Source organism: Ceratina calcarata, unplaced genomic scaffold (genome assembly GCF_001652005.2).
Source record: "Ceratina calcarata isolate Rehan_Ccalc_2016 unplaced genomic scaffold, ASM165200v1 scaffold49.2, whole genome shotgun sequence".
Taxonomy (NCBI): domain Eukaryota; kingdom Metazoa; phylum Arthropoda; class Insecta; order Hymenoptera; family Apidae; genus Ceratina; species Ceratina calcarata.
The window spans coordinates 298708-317656 of record NW_017173325.1 but is presented as its reverse complement, the minus strand read 5'-3'; the positions used below and the strand labels follow the sequence as shown (position 1 = coordinate 317656).

The following is an 18949-nucleotide window of genomic DNA, read 5'->3' as shown; positions in this document are numbered from 1 at the left end:
ATTTATTATTAGCATTCTTCTTCCGACGTCTGATTTCTTTTTAATTATAGGAAATGCGTTTTTATAAGGTACATAAACTTTGGGGAATGACTGTATAGCCAATACATCCTTAAAAAAAGCTATCGTCAAAACGACATCGTTTCCTTGTAAGTTACAAAATGGAAATGGAAATTGCACGGATCAGTATTCGAAAAGTTCAATTTTATTTAACGTATCCTTGCTACCGTGTACTTCTTGGTTGTGGCAATATCTCCCCGACTAAGTACCTTTCGTTGTCAGATATTCGTGCCAAATTCGTTGGATAACGAGGTACGCGTGTTCATGGTATGGTAATTAAAGATAGATCGAAAATTTAAATCTCCTCCGGAACGATGCGGACCACAGAATAATTGCTCGAGCGTTCCAAGCCCGTTTCGAAAGTTGAGGAAACATCGCCTCGAATGGTGCGCTCCTTTTTTACCGAGCATCCCGGATAACTGTCGGATATCTGTCTGAAGTACTTGCGCGGGATATCTTGCTACCAGGAAATTGTTCAATCGTTCGATTCGACGAATCAACCTTTTATCTATCGATATCACTTCACCGAGACTTTCCCAGCGACTTGAGAGAGACACTAGGAGATGGATAGAAAGAGAGAGAGTGAGAGAAAAGCGAAGGGAGAAAGAGAGCAGATTCTCTATAACATTCTGTGTGAGAAACGTGGAAGAAAATAATGGCCTCGTACGAAAAATAACCCGCGGTAAATTGGAATCGAACGATCAGGCGCGGCAACCTCCTTGGAAACCGATACCTTCGTGTATAAGTGTACACCATATAAACTGTATAACCGAACCTGAACACGCTTCATCGATTCCGCTTTTCTGATCTTCCTTGTAGCGTGCTCGAGCGAATGGAATAATTAAAAATCTTTTAGTCAGGCAACAAGCGAGATATTTTCTTCTTGCCCCGTTCTAAATTATCAGACTGTTCATCGTTTCGGATTCATGTTAGGTCTCATTAAGAAAATGATTAAAATAGCATAGGTCGTTTGATCAGGGTGAGACAGTTTTGCCCTGTCTCACCCTGTTTACGAATTTAGGTCCGCCCTAGGCCCGGGCTAGTAGGGATTCGGCGCGGCGGGTGCACGCGGAGGCGAGGAGGAAAGTGACGATGGACCCGAAGCGCGGAGAGCGGCTCGCGAGAAAGACGTGGTATCGCTTAGCGCCGATCGTGCACGCGTACGCGACGATGCAGTGATCTTGGTGACCGAGAGCAGTGGTGATCGACGGGTGGACACGATGCATCACTCCGGCGGTACCGGTTACGGGACCGGGCCCCAGGAGCGGGTGCACCAGGCCCCGCGAACCGCCGTCGGCCAACCTGACAAGTGTCCCTACGAGACCTACCAAGCGCAAATACCGGACTGCTGCGCGGCCGCGGCCGCGGTCCAGGATCCGTACCCAAGACCGCCGAGCGGATACGACGGCAGGTGCTACGACGAGTGTCATCGCAGGACTCCCTATCAAGATGACACCTATACCCAGGTACGTGGCTCAACTTTCTTATCTTTTGCTCCATGTATTAGTAATAAGCCTATCGTCGAGGTAAGATAAAAGCAACTGAAGGTGAAATACACGTTATAAAACTTGGGACTATAAAATATAGTTCTCCAATTGATTTTCGAGCAATTGTAAAAATCGTATAAGTATTTAATCAAGCATTGAAAAAATAAGACATACATCATTTAATATCTTTAGCTCTTACAATAAAAAACATTGCAAGGAGTACATGCATGTCTCGTCTCGTCTTGTGTCATCTTGTCTCACGTCGTTAGCGTTCGATTTCGAATTGATTATTTTATTACAAGAGCGAACCATAAATTCGAGAAGATTCATATCCAGTCGTCCAGTTGTGCAATAATTTCGCGAGGCATGCACTCGTCTCGTTAAGAGTCTCACTGAAAGCGTCTACTGCCATTAGAATTTATTTCTTGCTATTGCATTGGCATTACGATACCTCAAAAATATTCGTTTCGATACTTCAATCGCGTAATATAAATAATACTTAGAAAGTTCTATCAGTCAATTAGGAATTCACACATTGTATTTAAAATTTCAGTCAATTGGCATCAGTTAACATATAATTTCTAACGGAATCAGATCGTAGGGATAATTGTTGCACCAATTTGCATGTTTAAAGATAATTAAGCTACATATGCAACAAACACCCTCATTAGCATCAAATATTGTTTGGAGTAGCATAGCTAGTTATAACGTATGCAATATGTATTGTACATGAAGCGATACAGGCTATAATCAACGAAAGAATGAACGAACAAATAGGATCTAATTTCTCCTCCAAGAAAGTAATTTTAAGTAACAAATGACATCCATTTTGTACTAATGAATATTACAAAATTGGCCATAATGAAAACATTAATACAGCTTGCAACCAGGCAAACTAATCTGATATCATTAATTATTTCGGGATCACGATAAAAAATATGGAATGCCCAATTACAGAGGACCATCGATATCCATCGATTCTGTTTAGTTGCACCACCGAAGAGATATTACTAAAGAGTGAAAGTGCCCGTGTAATCGTTGGGACAGCGAATACGATCCAATGGGGCTAAAAACACAGTCGAATATCGCTTCTTTCGGTGATAATTGGTACCGAGGAAGTCGGTAAATGACTATGACGATGCACCGATGAGTCTGGCTTGATAAGGTGTAGATAATGATGATAGCTGGAGATACAACTTTTGTTCGATACATTTACAGACGAAAAAAAGGTTTTGCAATAAACAGTTTCACTTTTTAGTTAATTATTGAAGCTAGCGAAAAATGGTTCAAATAAAAATTGTAGGTACTGCTATTACTGCAAGGAAGGTCATGTACAATTTTTTTCTACTTCAAATACTTCAGGAGTAATCGATTAATTATTTCGTCCATCGACAATTGCTCTTTAAGGATGTATTGGCTGTACAGTCAATCCCAAAAGTTTATGCACTTTAGAAACGCATTTTTTAAAAAGATATGTATAGCCAATACATCCTTAATTGATCCGATAGCACGGAACGAGCCGAGGAATACGTACGCTGCAGTCGATCCTAATATTTATGATTATTGTACACCCGTTGAAAATTAAATTTCACACCGGCGCAAGGTGGCACCCGTGGCGAAAGGAGCACGCGGGGTTAATTAGTGCTGAGAAGGGAAACTTTAAGCCGCTGATGATTCAGCAGGTAACTTTGTTCGATAGTCTGACGCCAGCAATATGAGCCATTTCGGGCTTAACTAATTCTAAGACCCCCTGCGTTACGCGAAGTTGCCGCACAAAAGACATACACACATCGGCCCTTCCACGGCCGATTAGTGTCCCCGAAACGCTTATAATTTAATTAGTGGACATTAATTAACGCGCCCAGAGCCAATTTGTTTCGCGATTATTGTCCCACCGGTTCTACGACTGTAGACAATTCTCTATTACATTTGGAAAAATTAATACACGATGCAGGGAAAATGTCCAATTTAACAAATGGTATTTGTATAATTTAATCTCATACGGTATCAGTGGATAACGATGCGTACGAAATAAAAAATATTCATACTTGATTAAAAGCTCTTTATAATTTTGATAATCTACATTAATTTTATCGAAACCATATTGTTAATTCTCATGATTATTGGACCAATTCACAGGAAATTCGATTTCAACGCTCGGCGTAGATTGGCCTCAAAAATAATGGGAATGGATCGCATCAGCATGCGATGCATTTTGTTTCTTTTTTTTATTCTTTCTTTTTTCTCTGCTGAATCCACGCCACGCTTTAGGCACACGGCATGCCATCTCTCTTTCAATGAAACCTCGTTCCTTTTTGAAATTCCTGGCCAGGCATGCGCGTGGCCGTGTTTCTTTGATCCCCGCTTCAGCGAGCATTACTACTCGTATACTTCGTTGCACCTAAAATTAACGATATGCACATATTTCTTTGAGCTGGGAATATTAACGTTGCTGCCGTTTCATGGAAACGCGTCGTTACCTTAAACTATTCCCACTGTTATACATTTTCTACTGAACACCCCGCCCACGCGACCCCAGCTTACATTTTAGCCAAGTGACAGGCTCTTAATGAACAAAAAGGTTTCGTTCCGAAGTTATGATTTCCAAGAACAAACTTTAGATCATGCCCCTCTCTCCATTCTTCAGAGAAAATAAATGCGGACGGTTTTATTTCTCAATTTTTAGTACTAACGTTTCTTTTCCATTACCGGATAAGCAAATTACTTTAATTTGTGTGTTTCGCTTTCCAGGAATGTACAAGAACCTTTAATGAAGGGGAAGATGAGCTTAACAATTAGCCTTTGATTACCAAATGAGAAAGTCGGGAGTTTGTAAGAATTGAAACTTCGAAAGTGGAGGCAGGAATACTTTTAAAACACGATTACCTGAAAGAAGTTATCAAACAAATGGAGCGAACGACAAAGAAATTAGTCATTCTACGTTCCTTGTTTGTATCTATTATTATCTCTTAAAGACTTGTATTTATATAAAATTGTTAATTGCTCGCTTATCGCAGATTTTCTTACTGGCAACAAGGCGAAATAAAATGCTCGTTATTATTACCAATGCGAAACGAATGCAGTTATGTCCTGCTTTATTGAAAATAGACATCGATCATTGTTCTTCTTCAGACTTGAAAAACCCTAACCAAAGGAATTCCAATTTGTTCTGTTCGTTTCACGACCCAGTTAGCCGAAGTGCTACCCGTTACATCCAATACTAGCATATTTGTCACTGTCAATAATACTCGCCGCGAACAGACGTAACGCAATTCGAACGTCGATTTGAAATAAAAAAATTTCGAAAAGGAAGAGTGAAAAAAATTGTCATTTTCTATAACCTTCCATTTCATGGCTCGGTTGTCAACTAGCAGCGGTCTATCGGAATATCGCACTGCTCAACGGTGAAAAAGATTTGTCCCCGACAATAACTATTGTTGCGAACCGTACTGACATATTTCAATTCGTCTTTCTCCGAGAATTGGAGACATCATCCGTTACTGAGTTGCTTCCAAGTCGTTCTGGTTGTTCCGAATTACACGCGTTAGTGATTTCTTTTTTCTCTCGGGAGTAACATTTCCGTTCTTTTGACGGTTTGAACATAAAAAATGTTTGTAATGCTGAATATTTAATTATAATATTTTAAATACCACGAATTTATTTCAAAGATACATGAAGAAATATTATCTACCCTTGTGTTGAAATTCTCAAATTCCATTTCATATTTCCTCATTCCGATGATTTAAAATGTAATTAATATTCAGCGAAGGTAAACGTGCGTATACATTTTCTTCCATCGCCTAATCAACACCAGTCGTCTACCAACATGACTTCCACCTACACAGCAGAAAGTGTCTGGCAAACGGTCAGCAGTAGTTCGAAACGTGCTATTAACGGCGATCATCATCATCATCATCATCATCATCATCATCGCGAACTGTAATAACAGCGTCCATACATCTCTCGGCAGCGATTCGATGCATCGCCGAGCAACGTGTTCATCAACCGGAAAGCAGGGCTTTTGAGCAAGGTGCGCCGCGCTCACGGTTCGGATAAGCCTCCTCCTCCGAGCAAGGGCAGCAGCCCCGGCCTGGAAGCCCCTTGCGGCCATTATGGCTTTTCGAGAATCGAAAATTGATTCGACGGAGGCCAGCGTGCATGCTTCAAGTTTGAACTTCTCCCCGTGTACATATATTCGGCCGGATATCGATTTGGCCCAGTTCGCCGGCGTTACTCGAGCTTCCCTCGCCATATTTTCGGAATTCAGGCAATGCTTACGGCAGAAAAAGTATCGCGGCCGGGCCTCGCGAAACGATACCGTCAAAAATAAATCAACATTTATTCCTTGGCGATAAGCCCGCCTCCTGCCCCGTCCCCGTTTCCGTTCCCGTCCCTTCGAATCTCATCCGTCATCGCGCCAGATGCAATTTCCATATGTAATGCAAACGAGAACAGCCACGTACGCATCGTCTTTCTCCCCGTAGCTCGATATTACATGTCAATGATTGCTATGCGGATGTTTATGCAGTTGTGCGAAACTTGAATACGAGGAAACGTTCTGCGCGTTACGATAGGAGATTCAGACGTATATACGTAAACCTTAATCTTCGAATGTACTGAATACAAAAATGTAATCACTGCTGCTTGCAATTTGTAGTGGTTGCGCGCAGACGTGTGACTGAACAACAATTGCGATGAATCTCGATGGTTCTAATTCTAACGGGATTCAACACGGGAAGGAATGATGTCTAAAGAGTTCGCGGATCGATAATGTTTCTCTGAAGTGTTTCATTGTTAGTCGGCGTTGAAGCGGTGTGGAGCGCAGGGACACTGGCTGATCGAACCGATTTCCCTTTTTTCTTCGTCGTCGTTGTCTCTGCTGGGACTCTTAAAAGCTACTTTCCAAACAGGAAACGCGCTGCCTTCGTCGCGGCAAATGACAAATCGATGCGCTCTAATCGTGTTTCGGGGAAACGAATGCACGAGACGAAAATTATTTCTCTGGTAATTTCTTATCCAAAGTCGGTTTTTTATCAACAAACTGAATTTTTCTTTTCTTGACAGTCTAATATTATAAGTTCGACGAAGCATCATAAAAATATAGACTGAATCTACTTTTTTTATTAAAAATAATTGATAATAAAAATTTCATAAGCTTAAGAAGAAGAGAAAAACTGATTTATGTTGCGATGCAAATTGTCACTTTCGTATTTGGTTACGCGAAGTCGGCGAAAGTGGAAAGTTAAATTTGCGATTCGAGTGCGAAGCTATGTAAAATCCAACCAAAGGAATTGTTGAAACAGTTGCACATAAGTCCGTCTCGGCTAACTAATTTACATCCCGCGTCTGTTCTATCGCGACGAAATCATTCCAAATACTACAAAAAAGCCGAATCACGTAAACTTATTGTAAGTTAAGGTATTAAATCAGTTCTCTTATTAATCAATTAAACAAATTTCATTCTCCTAACTTTTCCTTAATTAGTGGCTAATTTATTCATCATCCGATTTTCCGGAGGTATAAACTTTATACTTTGTCGATATAGAAGCAAACGGCTATGAAGTCTTTATTCCTTTTAACGTCCGCGATGTCAAAGATAAAAATATATGATTCCGACTGAATTGCATAACGAATTTTAATTCTGAAAGCGCGGCGGAACTCTTTCAAATTTCACTGAAGGTTTTAACGGTTCACTCGTGCTCCGCTCATCAAGAATCGTTCACGCTTTAAGCGACCGTGCGAGAGAACGTCTTTTTCTTAATTTTAAATACTCGCTCCAAAATAACACAAATTATTATAGAAGAAGAGAGATCAAAGAGACGTGCGGATGGAAAGGGATAGAATATTTGATGGTTCATCCAAATTGGAGGCAGAGAATTGAAGATTTGAAAACGAAAGACTTTCGGTATGAAAGGAACTAAGGGATGAATAGCGTTTCTTGTTAGATAAGATTGTGGCTCTCGTTAAGAACATGTTCATCGGCATCCACGGTAGACTTCCGAAGAACAAAGCCGCGGGGAAAGTTTGCCGCGGAGAACGGTGTTTCGTCGTGTTTCACGAATCGAGACCATTTCCAAATTGAAATCGATATCCGGCACGACTACTACTCGGGAGGCTGCTTTCCAACGCGAAGAATTATAGGGTAGCAGATTACTCATACGGAATGAGGACTGATTAGAATTCGAACGATGTGGGTCAACGGAATATGCATAGTGTTATCAACCGTAAGACATTTCCTGGAGGAGGAACATCGCCGGCAGAGTACCAGGCTTCGGAGCAGGAGGTTGATTTTAATAGGAGTCGGATGTGCAAACTATGCAATAATTGGAAAGTGGAAAGGCAATGCACCAAATTAGTAGACCACTTAGAATACTGATAAGGAACAGAGAACGCTATGGAAGCAGAATAACGACGTAAAATATGAAGTTAACAAAAGCGTGCAGTGTAAACATTTTGAAATATGAAAATGACAAAACCAAATAGCTTAAGATTAGGGTTATGGAGTTATAATTTATGAAATATTTATCCTTGCATCGTGTGCTTTATCATATGCTTAATCCCATTATAAATATACTTGATAATCGTGGCTAGTAGCACGGTATTAAACGGCTGTAGTAAATCAAATGTCCCGGAGCTGTATATTTATTTGTAACTTATTGCGAACTCCTATCCACCGTTACCCTCTCCAATAACGCACCTGGTGAACGGTAGGAGCTTATCGCAAAACCTTGTTCATGTCGCAGGATGTACCTCCGAGCTTCCATCGGCCCCAGTCCAGGCTGGGATACGAGGAGCGTCCCCAATCTCGCGTGGGATATACCTCGGATTCCAGGTGCGCGAGCGGACTCGGGTACGACGACACCGGCGGCGGGTACCTGGATCAGAGTGACCCGAGAATGTATTGCACGAGCGGTTACTGCATGGGGGATACCATGATGGCCGCGAGCAGAGGTGTCTGCGGCGAGGAGGTCGAGCTAGATATGCGGAGGCACATCCAGGCGTGCGCCTGCACCTGCAACCACATGGGCTACGGGAACTACATGGACTATCAGGTAAATTGCCCTTATAATTGATATCATCTTTCGCTCCCCACGAATATCAGCTATCTCACGCGGCCGCATTACCAAACAGAAGAGAATCGCCCGCCTGTTCTCGTTAGTATCACGTTCTAGTAATTATTCTGGTTTTCCCATTGTTAGGAACTCGAGTTTTTTTTAGCTACATGAACCAGTCGCTGATCAACTCGTCGTTTGGACTTGATTATTTGCTTATCGAGTTGAAATCGCTGAATAGTTGTGAACAACGAATTCCTCGTAAATCCTTAGAACATCCTGTATTCATGGCTTTATTATTTTTTAAATCGTTATGTATAATAAATTGATGTTTAAGAGAGCTATTTTCTTTAGAACGCAATTACAGAGCAGGCAAAGCATTTATTTGACTATCGAATAAGTCTACTATAATCTTCTATTTAAACAAAATTTCTTGAAATGAATTCTATTATACCTAATAATATTTCAAGTCGGAATGATGGACGAAACATCGAAAACTTATCGTCCAGTTTCACTCCATTTCTGTCTCGGAGTAACAACTACTTTTTGATTGCTTTCTCAACTGTCGAAAGTAAACGTTTTAACGTTAATGGCCCCTCCCTTCCCGGCCGATCCGGTTCTCTCTTGCATGAGAAAAGCTGGACGCGGTCGGCTTCAACAAACGACGCTTAAAAGTGTCCAACTTTCAGCGTGTCCGAACTTCATCGAACGAACGGCTTTTAAGTCCTTGACTCTGAAACCGGATCCTGAAGAAACTCCATCGTACACACTTTACCGGAAGAGCGGTAGACGTATGAAAGCTCCTCCCCGATGATGTCGCGCAGCGATGCGACACGTTTAAATGTTTCAAAAGGATACCCGAGTGTATCGGTGGGAACATTTCCTCGCGGAATGTGAGAGCCACACGACTTCCTATCATCTTGCTAATCGCGATAAAATATCCGATACGCGAACATTAGAACTGCCAACGTGTTTATGGCTTGTTAAATATCTCATCGAGACAAGGTTTAATGCTGTCTACTACTGAATCTTGTACGACTAGTATCTCCGCTACCAACAGCAATTTATTAAAACTACTGATGAAAAAAATTCTTCCAAGTGTCCATTTGATTCTGTGACAAAACTTTGGCGAATGTTATACATGAAAAATTACTACTAATTTCTTAATTAGTCCGGCTGTACGGACAGCATGCTAAATAATTGAAACGAATTTGTGAGAGTTACACTGGAATACGTGGTACAAAACGAGAGTTAGGAATTTTTAATCGTCGTGGAGTCCCGCGGCGCTGGATGAAATTAAATCAATTCGCAGGCCCGTCCTGCCGCGGCGTAAATAAATAAAGATAACGCACACGGGCTCATCAAATTATTACAGTTTGTGGCCCAATTCGCAGTTTCAACTCCTCATGAAAGCCCCCTCCTCCCTCCGTCGTCTCCCGTGTACGGGCCGTTACCATCGCGAGTAATTCATTTGCAGTCTGAAAAATTCACAAAGAATTCCTCGTTTGCCACGGCTGCACGCTTCCTCGCTTCTGGCGGCGGCGTTTTCTTGTCTCTTATATCGGGACACAGAAATTCTTCTGTGAATTCGTGGAACACGCCGTGGCCGCGACAGAATGGAAGGGTAGAGGCAGACACTGAGAGAGAGAGAGAGAGAGAAAGAGTAAAAGGGGCAGGGCGCGCGTCCAAGGATAAAGAAAAGAAGGATGATGAGGCGGCACTCAGTTTCCGCCGAAAGAAAGGTCCCGACGGCGTTATACTTTAAGTCCTCACGATTCCGTACTTGCGATAACGTACGAGCTCTCTATGGAACACCCACAAAAGGACGCTTCTGTTATAGAGAGTTGCGGTTGGGCCGACTCTGTTGTCGCCGGGCATTCTCTCCCTTTTCACCCGGTTCAGGATGCGCCCGCTCCCAGTGAAAATTTGAAGGTTCCCGTGATGTCACGGGAACGCGTCCAACTGCGACGAGAAAAATCGATTGTCCTCTCGTCGATCCCGGGAAAATGTACGCGGAGGTTTGGCCAACCTTTGTGCCAACCGGACAGCGGAGAAGAATGAGGGGAATAAATTTGTCTCCCGTTTTATCGATACTTTCGTAGCGGCCATCGGTCCTCTACTTTTATCGATTTCATTACATTGGTTAATAATTGCAATATGAATAGGAAATGTGTAAACAGTGATAACAATGCAATGGTCAAATGCCACAATCCAATTAAACCGCGTAAATCATGTTTCACGCAACGTCACCGCGTTTAATTCAACCAAATTAGCCAACACGTTCGACGATTTAAATAATTCGCCGCCCGAAAGCAGACCATTTAAACTTTTTCTTCCTAGCCCCTGGTCGCACTAATTTAAAACGCTTTAAAGCTGCTTCCTGGCCGCACGAGAAGCGGAACCGGACGAGGGCGAATAGGCGGCCCTCCTCGCGTTCCGGCGCGTTCCGAGCTACCCAACAATGTTTCTTTACGATTATGCACGGACCCTCCGAGTGAACCTGCCGCTCTACCCGGAACCGTTTGAACGCATCTTTTACACACGACTGGAACGTAAAGCTCGAGCCACCCCCGACTCCACCCGCGGCGTCGCGTCGACGAAAACAATTTTACGGCCCGTAATGCACCTCTCAAAACGATCGCTTTATTGCGAACTTCCTCTTTTTCCGAATAGAATACGCGAGCTGATTTTATTTCACTGTGGGCAGATTTGCATTAGGAGAGAACTATTGACGACGTTGGATCTCGAAGCTCTAAACTCCAAGCGTACTATTTTTTAGAATAATGCATAAATGAACTTAGGAACCAATCAAAAAGTTCGGGAGATGAATAAACGTGGAAACTTCATTTCTTTTGCCTCGATTAATCAATTTGTTAATTCGTTTATGTACATATCAAAAAAATTGCTAAGCGTAACACTCCTCGCCAGCGGCGCGAGGCATATAATGGAACGCCGGGGAAAAAAGGTTTCATGGGCAATCGTACAAAAAAAAAACGAGCTGGGAAAAAGCGAGCAAAAGGTGAAAAATAGAAAAAACACGAACGAACAAAAGACCAAAAACCAGAGGGGGGAGAACGATCGCAGAGAAGGATGGGACAGAAAGAGGAAAAAATGGTCTCTCATCAAAACGAATCCTTTTGAGCAAACCGCGCGGTCTTCTGGCTCGATGTTCGCTATCGTGCCCTCGTTTGACCAGGTAAGCCGCGCGGTTACAGGAAAAAAGGAAGAAAAAAAAAACACGCGCCCGAACCGGTGGGCGCGCATACATGCGCCCCGGCAAAGGGAAACACAGAAAGAGACGCGAACAGAGGGAAGAAAAATTCATTTTGAAATGGCGCTGCCCACGGAGATGTTACAACGTCGAACTCCCGGTGTCCTGGTTCCGCGCGTGGTAGCACCGTGGATTCTGGCTGGCTGCCAGCTAGTGGCAAAAGGACCGGAAGAGATCCGCGGCCGAGAGAGGGACGCAGAGGCGCGGCGCGGCGGAGCGAGAGGAAAAAAGTGGTACGCGCGTATCTATCATCGTAATACCTGTCAGGTGCGGCCGAGTGTGTGCGTGTGTATTCCCACGTACACGACCACGCCCGGACCGGCCGGCCGCGGTGGTGCCGATCACGCGTGGGTGTTCACCGGGGCGGAAGAAGAGGGGCTGGCTGTCTAGCTACTAGCCGGATAGGTAGCCACATGTGAGCAAAACTTTTTGAAAACCATTTCGACCAGGTGGAGTGCCCATTTTCGGACGTTGCTGCGGAGGGGGGTGAAGAAGGAGGACGAACGAGCGCGCGGGTGAGGTCCCGGGATGAACGAGGCCGGTGAACGCCAGGCGAGAGAGACGGACATGATTTCGGGAACATGGACAGGATGAAACGAGAGAAGAACGCGGCTAGCGATGGAGGGGCGAGAGGGTAACGGGGTGAAACGTGCATGCAGCAAGGCAGAAAGTGAATCGCGCGGCGGAGGGACGAGAAGAGATCCACCGGGTACTAACCGGTTGAAGGGGTTGAAGGGGGCGACGTTACTACTGCACTGCAGCAAGTAAACTTCGGCAATATACATATGTATATTGGCCCGTGTGTGCACCGGTTATGTGAGCGGAACGCACATGCCGGTATGGTCAGGGTCCTTCGATGGAACTCGTATATTTCCTTCTTTCTTCCCGTCCTCGTTCTCCTCCTCCGTCTGATTCACTGATTTACATACCGTTTTATCGGGCTCGAGGTATATCCCTTTATTTGCGAGCATGTTCCCCGGTTTTTCTATTTCGTCTTTATGAACGTGGCATACGGCCACCTCGATTTTTGCTACTATTGCCGAACCAGCTACCATTATTGCGCAATGAATTTCCGAAACTGTTGTACAACCTTTATCGATGATTCATATGGCTGGTTTGAATATTTTCAACTTTTCTTAGACACGAAGGTACGTACGATTATTCACAGACAAAATTCTGTAGAGAAAACAGGAATTCGTCTTTCGTATTTAAACGATATAATTGTTGTACTACGTGTATTACGAGAGTAACAAGTTTCATTGTGGTATAATGGATGATTAAATTGATTGGGTTTCAAATATTTGATAGAACAATTTTCCATGTCGTGGAATGTTTGAGAACTGCTTAAGCGGGATTCCGTTGAATTCTGTCCGTGAATTCTGAGCCGTCGAAGGATTTCGAGTAAATCGCGGTCTCTCAAGCCTCTCTAGAACTTGACTCGACTCATTATCAGTATAATTATGTCAAGGGAGAGATGCTACGACGAGCCGCGAAGTCCTCCTGAAAAGCCATCGTGCGTGGCTATGAAACCGGTTAATTTCGAGTATCGCAACCGCTATTTTGAAAACACAGATTCAGAAAAATCTAGAAAAATATTCTATTTGCTAATCGTGAATGGCATTGAAAAATAAGCGGAAGAAACGATTTTTCAATTAAATTACTTCAGGACATAAAAATTTGTGAATTTTTATTATTTCGAAGTACTATAGTATTTTATTGCTATTACTATTGCATTCGTGTGAAGTTTAATTTATGAGATGGGATAAATCTGACGTTAATCAATTAGTAACCACTGAGAAAGCATTACATTCAATTGCGGCTATTCATCATTCGTATTGTTAAATTACACAAGAGTGACATTTGCGCTACTGGCTAGTGCTATATTAATATTGTACGTTAAATTTCGGTGTAACCCAAACCTAGATCAAAATTATACCATGGCAAAACCCTCGCTATTCAAACATAGCTTATCCAAATATTGCGTTATTCGCATATCCTAATTAAACATAGCGTTCATACGAACGGAAAAGCACTTTAATTCAATTTCATTATCCGGTCATATTTGAAATAAAAAATCCCTCCCTCTTTTACCCAGCTTGGAACATTTTGGATAAAAAAAAATCTTACGCAGGCGGACTGAAAATTATAAATGTCAAAATTATAATCATGATTTATGTATCTAAACATCAAAAACCTAATGGTTCATCATAAACGTCAATTAACAATTCACATGCTGCTTTTCCTTACGCTTCAAACACTGATCCGTGTTAAATTCGTGTCAAGCGTGTAAAAAACGATAAATCAGTCAGCTAAAAATGACGTTTCGACGAAATTTAAATTTCGCCCCGCAATGTCCACTCTTGCATATCGTATGTACACGCAAACGTACACGCACAATAGCGCCTGCACGTAGATCAGGTTTGACAGTGACGCGGGACTGTACCAGCAGCAGCAGCTCGCCGGAAGAAGGGGCGGGATGAAAAACGTTCGAAATCAGCGTTGTCAAAAACTTCAATAAATCCCGGTTAGATCTGAGAATTTCGAATTCATGGCCATTCGGTCGGCGTTCGAGGGAAGCGCAGTCGACGGAATGTTCAAGCGTCGTTTCGTTTCGCGACGGATATTGGATTTTCTCTGTTTCCGCGTGTTGGGTTCGAGTTGACCTCGCTGCTCGCGCTGTTGACATAAGTGCGCGACATAAGCAAACTGTATGTACTTTTTCATTTTTTCTTCTTTTCTTTTTTCCTCCGCTTCCGGCCATAGCTAGCTGGCAGTCGCAGATGACGGAAATATCCAACGTTATTGTGGCTCATCTGGTGGTAGTTTAAGGCGAGTTTAATATGTCGCGTCTATGTCGCGCATTTTTATCGCGCTGTCTCCGTCACTAAAGCGTAACAATTTCCTGCCTGCGATATTTCGCCAGTTATCTCAGTCAGTCTCAGCCAATAATCGTCATAAGCAAATATTCAGAAAATATTAGTATTCCATTCAAAATATTTTTAAGAGCAACCGAAATAATTCTCGAGTACTAATTGTATATTAATAAAAATAAAATTATCAATTTAATATTTCATCTTCAAAGTGAAAATCTTCATTTTCACACGTGAGATAAAGAGAAAGAGAGAGATCAGGTATAACTTGCGCATTTCGTTTCACGAGAAAATGACAAACGATGACTATACGAGGGAAGAGGGTATAGTTCACTGATGTTAAGATCGCGTTTTCGACTGCTCGATGTAAAGGGTTTGCCTCTTTACGAGCTTGTACATAGTACGAAATCGTACAACCTAATGGAACATCTGTGCTCTAAATCTGCATATTACACTTTGCAGCCTTAATATTTCACATGTTAAAATAGAACTACGTATAAATATGTATGGAAATATATTTCCCACTCGAGACTCTCGGCACTGCTATCTTCTTTTCCCTAAACGGTACCGCAGAACCGTATTTGATCTTCTATATAGTTGCAAACTTTATACAGTTTATTCAACCAGGATATTTTTAGAACAACGAATGTTCGACAAATCCAGGCATTAAGATTGTCACCTACAGAATGTATAAAAATTATAAAATAAGTCACTAAGTCCAGCTTATAAATTGTTCAAAAATAGAGTGCGACGGTCTCGTGGGACTCTGAAAGCTTCATTTTTCCTACGCTCGACTGAATAAACCCGGTGCAGCTAGCTTATCGTACTGTGCAAACTAACAATATTTGGTTGGCCAATCTATTTTCTGTCTGTTTACTAATATGTAACACCGTGCAAACGGATCGATCCTCACGTACGATTATGTGTTTGGGCTTATTAAACGGCGGTGTTAACTTAAGCGACGAACCGACATTTTTCACACCTCGGTAAATCCGGACTTACCGTTCGCATTCACGTTTTAACAAGGGAGAGAGTTTTAACGCAGAATGGGATCGAGGCGATGTGTACCAAGGTCTGGAAAAAGATTCCAATTTGAACTCGGGACGTTCTGTTGCTAACGCGCGCGACAAAATTATTTTTGAGACGCGATGGATCCCCGGATATTAGTTGAACTTTCTTCTTCAACCGAATGAAAGCTAATCGAAGTTTCCGCGTTGAAACTTCCGCCCTGGAGGTCCCTGCTCTCTTTTAACTTGTCCGTGTTGCCCTCGTGAAGATTGAAATTAGTTTCGGCTAGCACGAGCCCCGGCTTGATTCGAAATTGTCCAAAATTTTTCAACAATTCCCATCGAACTAATTTAGTATTAATTTGCACCAAGAATCGGAATGAGCTAGACAAGATCAATTGGAACGAGAGACGAACGCAAGACGGGCGCATATGTATCTACATATAAATTACCTGGTCCTACTACATACACAGGAAATCCTAACATTAACTGATGGAACGATATGGAGTTCGAAGTTTGGACTCGTCGTGTCAAGCGGAGAACCGATCGGAAACTAGCTGCTTTGAATTTACTTAATGCGAATTGGAATTAGTTTGATAGCTCGTTACGCAAATGACTGTTCGGTATTTATTCTACGACAATACCGGGGGCCGCTCAAATTTCTGATAAATAATTATGTATTGAATCGTTCCGCTCCGATAAAGTCTCGAAAACTACCCTCTTGTCTCTGCGTTTCTGAATCACTAATAAAGCATTGAACTACTGCAAAAATTAATCTAACATTCAGAAACAATATATAAAAACAATGTAAACTAATTCTGTACGGTATTATTCTTGTCGTTATACCAAAGTATAAAAACTGTAGGAAGGTAGCAACGCCTTGGTCACAGAGGAGCAGACGATAAAACCATTTTCATCTGGTGATCATCTAATTATCTTCAGAGTCCCGTAGTCGTCGCGTTATTACTCAGGTTAGAGGCGGCGCACTATACGCCAGCGAGGGCAGAGAAACTTTCAGGCCGTTCCGCTGCACAAGGTGCAGCTTTTAAGGAGAACATTACGCGCGGCGGCAGTCGCTACTCGGGGCTGTTTTGCAATTTCCCGCGGTGCCGTGTAATTCTGACATTACCCGGGGAAGCTGCACCAACCAGCGGTGGGCAAAAATTTCGAAACGCGGGGGTGTTTCTCGCCTGGGTGTAGCCTCCACCGCGGCGCGCCCGTCTCGTCGCAGAAATCTATTCTATTCTCTCGCGGCCCGCCCTGCCCCCGCGCCCGGACCCTGTGTGTCCTCTGTCTTTTTACGTGGCTGCTTTTCCAGGTGCGAGGGGCTGCGCCTTTTGTTCGCACCCCTTGCTAACGCCCGGTGAAATCAGCCCTGCGCCTACCGTGTCTGGCGGCTTTGTTTTTTGCCCGTGACTAGCTTCCGTGGGACAGAATTTTTCCTACGCTTTAATATTCTAACTTCCACGAAGCTCTCGATGAGCGAGGATTGTGAATTATAAAGCAGAGAATTCTTAATTTTATCTGTCTATTAATTCCGTTTGACGTTTACAAGCGAAGGCTAATTAATAATAATCCATACTATATGCTAATTTCGGAAGCTACTTATTTTCAATTTAGTCTTCGCTGTATTCAATTGCACTGCGACCGAATATAGGGCAAGGAAAAAAGAAAGAGGAAGTACAGCGGAAAAGAAAGTGTCCCACTAAGGAAAGACGGGGAATGACTGGCGTGACGATCGGAAATGAGGAGTAGCTACGGAACGGACGCGTCGACCATTGTGGTCGCTAATCGAATTTTTCAAAATTGACGACTGTTGCCGTCTATTTCATCGAGGACGCCGCGGCGTGCCATTTTTGTACCGGGACTCCTTTTTTCTTCCTTTACCGTCCCGGTCGGCCGTCTCGCTCTTTTCTCATCAGCTCGATCAAGTTTTAATTGGGTTACCGCAACGGCTGGAAACTAACTGGAAAACGCCACAGCTGGATGCAATTAGAGCGTCTCGAGGTGAGAAATCGAAGCAGAGAAAGGAACGGGAAAGAAGCCGAGCAGGAAAACGAGTTTCGATTGAACAATTCCTGTTTCAGGCATCCTTTACGTGCTGACTTTTATACCGCCTATTGCTTCCAGTAGTAGCTTGTATACTTCCAATTATTTTAATTGACTAAATCGAGCTCGCTTCGCGATGATAAGAAGCTCGAGTACTTAATATGTATTAGCACGTTCGATGGTTCCCTATAAACTATGTTAGAACGCGTATCGCTTAACCGAACACGTGACTATCCGAACATCAAATTACTGGAATGTCGCTTAACTGAACATTACCCAAACAGCAGCCATATACGCCGCTTAATCGAACATCCGCTTATTCGAACACCATTTGATCAGATAACGTTAATGAAGTTCTCACCAGCTTACATGATCTATCTATAACAAGCAGGCCGCTCTAAATTTAGCGGACCGTTAGGGACAATGATCGAAAATCATCTAGGTAATGACGCTCTAATCTAATAATAGACTCATTAAACATTCGAGGAACCTATCCATCGATCCCGAGAAACTACATGTTTACCCATGCAGGGTGAAGAAATTTTGATTCGAAATTTTTAATTATTCTACAATCAAAACTTGGTTTCCCTAGTTTCGATAATAATTATAAACGAATAATTGACAAAAGTTAAGACGGATCGAACGCGTGCCGGTGCTTTTAAATAAATAACGTCCTCCCGCCTCATCGATCAATTTCTTAAAGCGATTTCGCGTGGCAACAGGTGCGCGGGTGAAAAAAAAATGAGAAGGGAGGGAAGGTTATATCAAACCAACGAGGATTTCAGATTAATGGGATAACTCGACGCGGCGCGCTGCACGCCGGAGAGGCTGCGGTGGAGTGACTGGCGTGGGGCTGGAGGAAACGAATCCGGGAACGCGATGCAAATTGCAAATGAAATTTTAAAAAGAAACGTTGCGCTGCGACCATTAGACATTTTCACCGAAATCCAGCCCTTTTCCTTCGCAGCTTTATTAATCATTCGCAATCGTTTACGAAATTTCTTCAGTATTTTATTTTATCTTTTCCTGTATGTTAACAATTTTTTCCTCGAATATGTTTTTAAGGATGTATTGACTATACAGTCAATCCCAAAAGTTTATGTACCTTAGAAAAACGCATTTCCTATAATTAAAAAGAAATCAGACGTCGGAAGAA

The 18949-nt window shown here is 42.7% G+C and overlaps 2 protein-coding genes across 8 annotated transcripts in view; one reads left to right on the top strand and one right to left on the bottom strand.

The window, feature by feature from the left end:
• Window positions 1-18949, bottom strand: part of dpr1 (defective proboscis extension response 1) — a 524556-nt gene that overhangs the window by 416014 nt on the left and 89593 nt on the right. The gene's annotated exons all lie outside the window — the stretch shown is intronic.
• Window positions 1-18949, top strand: part of LOC108627995 (dipeptidase 1) — a 111743-nt gene that overhangs the window by 19536 nt on the left and 73258 nt on the right. For 3 of the 6 annotated variants that reach the window (XM_026816130.1, XM_018029635.2, XM_018029636.2), the window contains exons 2-3: window positions 1079-1523; window positions 8288-8596. In XM_026816130.1, the coding sequence (XP_026671931.1) occupies window positions 1278-1523; window positions 8288-8596 (555 nt within the window). In that variant the 5' untranslated portion in view covers window positions 1079-1277. Of the gene's footprint in view, window positions 1-1035; window positions 1524-8287; window positions 8597-18949 lie in introns of all 6 variants that reach the window. The other 3 variants (XM_026816131.1, XM_026816129.1, XM_026816132.1) reach the window with 3 other exon arrangements.